The 4348-nt window shown below is 40.0% G+C and overlaps 1 protein-coding gene across 1 annotated transcript; it reads right to left on the bottom strand.

Moving 5' to 3' along the window:
• Nucleotides 1-771: 771 nt before the first annotated feature.
• On the bottom strand, nt 772-4052 carry LOC104960983 (transient receptor potential cation channel subfamily M member 2-like). The gene is made up of 11 exons (XM_010789181.1): nt 3793-4052; nt 3529-3710; nt 2921-3053; nt 2358-2445; nt 2099-2183; nt 1863-2002; nt 1692-1756; nt 1462-1491; nt 1280-1366; nt 1130-1208; nt 772-1039 (listed from the first exon to the last, which is right to left on the bottom strand). Exons 1-11 carry the CDS (start codon nt 3993-3995, stop codon nt 899-901), a joined length of 1233 nt encoding a protein of 410 aa, XP_010787483.1. The 5' UTR covers nt 3996-4052; the 3' UTR covers nt 772-898.
• Nucleotides 4053-4348: the final 296 nt, after the last annotated feature.

The raw sequence follows: 4348 nt of genomic DNA, 5'->3' as shown, positions 1-4348 counted from the left end.
CCAGTACCGATAAAAAAGACCAATAACGTTGGAGCGTAACGGCGCGTAAAACAAACGTGATGACGTCACCAACGAATCGACGACTGAATTAGTTGGCAACTAATTTGGTAATCGATTTTAATCGATTAAGTCGATTAGTTGTTGCACCCCCTAGTCTTGGCTATGCGGCAGTCTAACACACACACATTACCAAATAAGGACTATGTGGGAGTACCCCTCGATTCCATTGGCTCTGACGGTCAGAAAGAGATGTCACATGTCAAAATCGAAGAAGGGGGGCCAGAGATAAGGAAAATCCACCCAAATGGCCCCAGAAGAGGTTTGTTTTTGCTAAATCTGTCTAAAAAGGTCAAATATCACTTGTTTTTGCATCAATCTTGATACAGGGTACTTATTATATGTTGTACTTTGGATTCCTAAAGCTTTTAGTTTGCTTACCCATCATCCAAGGTTAGTTTTCACTATAAGTACAAAATATCTTTTGGACGGACACTATAATTTACAGTGTTTTACCATGTTCAATCTGAATTTTCTTTACAATAAAAAACATTTATATTGATTCTGACTTTTCTACATCCAACTCACAGGTTTATCATTACTGGAAAAAAAGATTATTAATTTAACCCTTTTAGAAGGGAAGATATGGTCATTTGTTCTGGGAATGTCATTTTAGAGCCTGAAACCTGAAAAACAGGCTTGGGGCTTAAGAGGTATACCTGGGCGGCCCGCCCAAGTATAGTCTATGTGTGGGAAACCCTGGAGACACATAACAAACAGACTGAACTTAAGCAAAATATTATTATGTTATTTATTTCAATGTTAAAGGGTTCTCTACATAATGTGACAAGACACTTATACTAACAACAATCCTTCATCCGATTGCTGTCAGTAAACCAACTTACTCTATAAGTCTAACTGAAGTGTTAAATAGACCTACCTTTGTTCCCTCTGATAATTTGGCATTTACTATCGCATACATCTTCTTTCCCATGGTTTTCCTAAGAATCACTGGCAGGTGATCAGCAGATTCAATGGGTCCCTGAAGGTTTGAAACCAAAACAGAACAGTTCATTTATTTAAATAATGCAAAAAGAAAGAAAACAGATTAAGTTAGGAAAGATGGACGCACCCAAGGTAAAGCCAAGGTTCCCTGCTTCTCATCCCAAACCACCAGGTAGTCCAAAACAGAGCGTTCGCTGTCTCCCCAACTAAAAGATTGATTAAAAGTCATAAACAGGCTTTGCAATACAGATGTGGAGAAACAACTTTCTCAACGTACCGTGTTAGCACAAGGTCTAGATTGGGATTTGGACCCAGTTGGCTTAGTGCACCCCGTCCCCTCATGCCAGTCCTCCCTCCTGGATTTCTAACGACAGATCAGATACACATCACCTATCAACACAAGCTTAAAAGGTTCATGTAAATGCTATTTGATGCCTTGAGTACCCTTGAATATCATACCTGTAATTATTTGAGGCCTCTGATTCTGATCTGCAAAAAGAAAAGGAAACATAAGAAATAGGGAGCATTGTCATTTGTTATATTTCCTATTACTGAGACATGTTTCAATAGGAACATACTGTACATTGTTATTTTTACAAAAACATCCGTACCCACCCCATAACTGTACTTATACACACCTTCCTAATCTGAACAAACATCCCTTATTCTCTTGTAAAAAAATGACATACCCATCCACATGGTCCCCACTTCCTTCAGACGTGTAATAAGACGGCATGTAACAGGTGAAGCTGAACTGAAAAAAAAGTGACAGGAAACAAACTGGCTTCATAAACTATCTTTTACCACAGTGATGTTGGTGATGATGCTCGAGGTGCTGTGGAGAAATGTTTGTGTATTACCTCCCATGGCACTTTCTCTTCTGGCACAGGGAAGCGTGTGAGTTTGCTGTTGGGATAGTAAAATTGTCGGGCGTTCACGTGGTACTTGTCCTCTTTCTCTGATGCATACATATCAGTGGACTCCTCTGTTGTGGTCAGTGCTGCACGGAAAAGGGATTACAAATGAGCACGAACAAGAGAAGATTTGTTGTGAAATATGTTAGAAATAATGATAAATTAAGAAGTTGGTTGCTAACTTGGTGGTTGTGCATCTTTTGCTGTAAAACCCTGACATTTCAGACTTTCCATAATCCACTGCAGGGCTTTGGCGGACTGCATGACCTTTTGAGACACACATTTTATGACTGCTTATGCAACCTCAAAGAGGACAATTCGAGAGAATATTCCACAAACACACATTAAGAAAGTGTGTCATCTCTTCTCTGACTCGTACATAGTGTGAAATGTTACAGACACAGGTGCGATATTTGTGATAACCAAAAATCAGGTCACAACCTGCTCCTCTAGTCGAGCCAGTCTCTGCACCGTGGCATCAGAGCCCATCTCCTCTTCCCTCTCCAGCCGCTCTGTTATGGTGGTAACCCTCAAGAAACAAACAAGACCAGTGTGGGTGTCTGCTGGGTATTTGAATACCACTCCCAGATTGTTTAGTACGAAACATGTTTCATCAAATTTGACCCTTATTAAACCTGAAAAACACAGACTATGGTATCTTGCTGATAGTTAAAGAAAAAAGAAATTACATTTTTTGTTATATGATACAGGATAGTTGTATTTCTAAAGGATCAATAATGGAGGTAAAATCCAACTTTCGTAGTACATTTGCGGTTTATAATTTGTTTTAATATTTTTTTTTACCGTATTTTATTCCACTATCTATTCCTGTTTCCCCTATTTCTATAATACTATGTCACTATGCAAAACTGTAATGGATAGTATGATTTCAGAAAGAATAAATTACATTTAAAAAAAATCAGCCTTTGGATCCCGACAGAACAGCATTGCTCTAGAGTATTATTTTTCAGCCACGCTGGTCTGCGTTCCTGTAGGAGTTTTACTTTTGTCCCGTGTCCACGATGCGGCGCTCCATGCTCTGGCTCTGCTCCTGCCGCGTGGACAACAGGTATCTGTCCTTCATCATGGCCTCCCAGGACAGCAGCTCCTCCTCCTCCACCTGAGGAAGCTTGCACTCTGAAAACAGCATCACATGCCTTTTTATTATCTTTAATACTTTGCACGTGTGTATGCAAAATGAGCATCAGCACACAATCATACACGGCATTGACTGTGAAGTGTCAAAGGTCATGGGAGGGTCAGGGGTTACGATCTGGTTTAGTTAATTTATGACCTAAACATATAATTTTGTGATTACATGTGGTTAATTAAGGAGGGAATTGTAACCCCATTTTAAAAACACAATTATTTAAAAGCTCTAAATTGATGAAAATGCTTGCTTCACCAAAGCAGTGTTGGGAATAGGAGGATTTTCTTCAAGTATTTGACTAAACTGATAACAATCTGGCTCTTACATGTTAAATCAGTAATATTTAATGAATAATAACGTTTTTAAAAATAGTGATAAAGCAACATATTGAGAGGAAGTCTGCAGCATCTTAACAGGAAGTCTACTTTGAGCATGGGCAGAAATAAATAAACAAATGCTTACTGAACTCTGTGGTAGTGATGGGCGTCCTGCACAGCACCACGTTCCTAATGAAGAGGTACAGATGGCTGAGTATGATGAAAGGGGGCGGGGCAGCGGGGCGGCTGTGGTACTCCTTGATAAGCTCGTATCTTTGAAACTTCCATATCCTGTCTGTGTTGTCCTGAACTTCCTGGAACGTGAAGCTGTGCAGGACCACAAAGAGAGACAGAGGGTAACGGGGGAACATCGGATAAAAAGGACTCAGAGGTTTGGAGGTGAACTCACTTGAAGATGGCGATGAGCAGGTTCAGCAGCAGTATGTTGGCAAAGAGCAGGTAAATACAAAGCATGATGATGGTGAGCCACTCGGGGAAGGCTGGCATCTGGTTTTCATTCAGCACAGGACACTTGGGCTTTAGAGGATCATTGCCATTCATGGTGCAGGAGTCTAGTTTAAAGTCAGCATCTGCAGAGGGCAAACAGATCATTGCCTTGTTGAAAATATCTTATATAATCACTTCTGAGCCCTGTGAAAACCTAGAAATGATTAAGTCTCCTATCATGCAAAATGCACTTTATATGACGTAATATCGGAAATGTGGGCTGGCTTTCAGAAACGTCGCTATCAGAAACAAAGCGCAACGTGTTTTGGAAGTAATATGGTCTTTGTTTACATTAGCAAGCATCACTAACTCTCAGAGCTAACCTGTACTGGAGAGAGCATGTGTTAAAAAGCAGGAAATAAAAAAAGGAACTCACCTTGTGGTAAACCGGCAAGAGAAAAAGCATTTGAGCTCTATACTGTTTCAGAAATAATCTTTGATGTGGTTTGGAACATGAT

Source organism: Notothenia coriiceps, unplaced genomic scaffold (genome assembly GCF_000735185.1).
Source record: "Notothenia coriiceps isolate Sejong01 unplaced genomic scaffold, NC01 NC01_scaffold00032617, whole genome shotgun sequence".
NCBI classification, from domain to species: Eukaryota; Metazoa; Chordata; class Actinopteri; order Perciformes; family Nototheniidae; genus Notothenia; species Notothenia coriiceps.
This window is presented reverse-complemented; position numbering and strand designations above follow the sequence as displayed.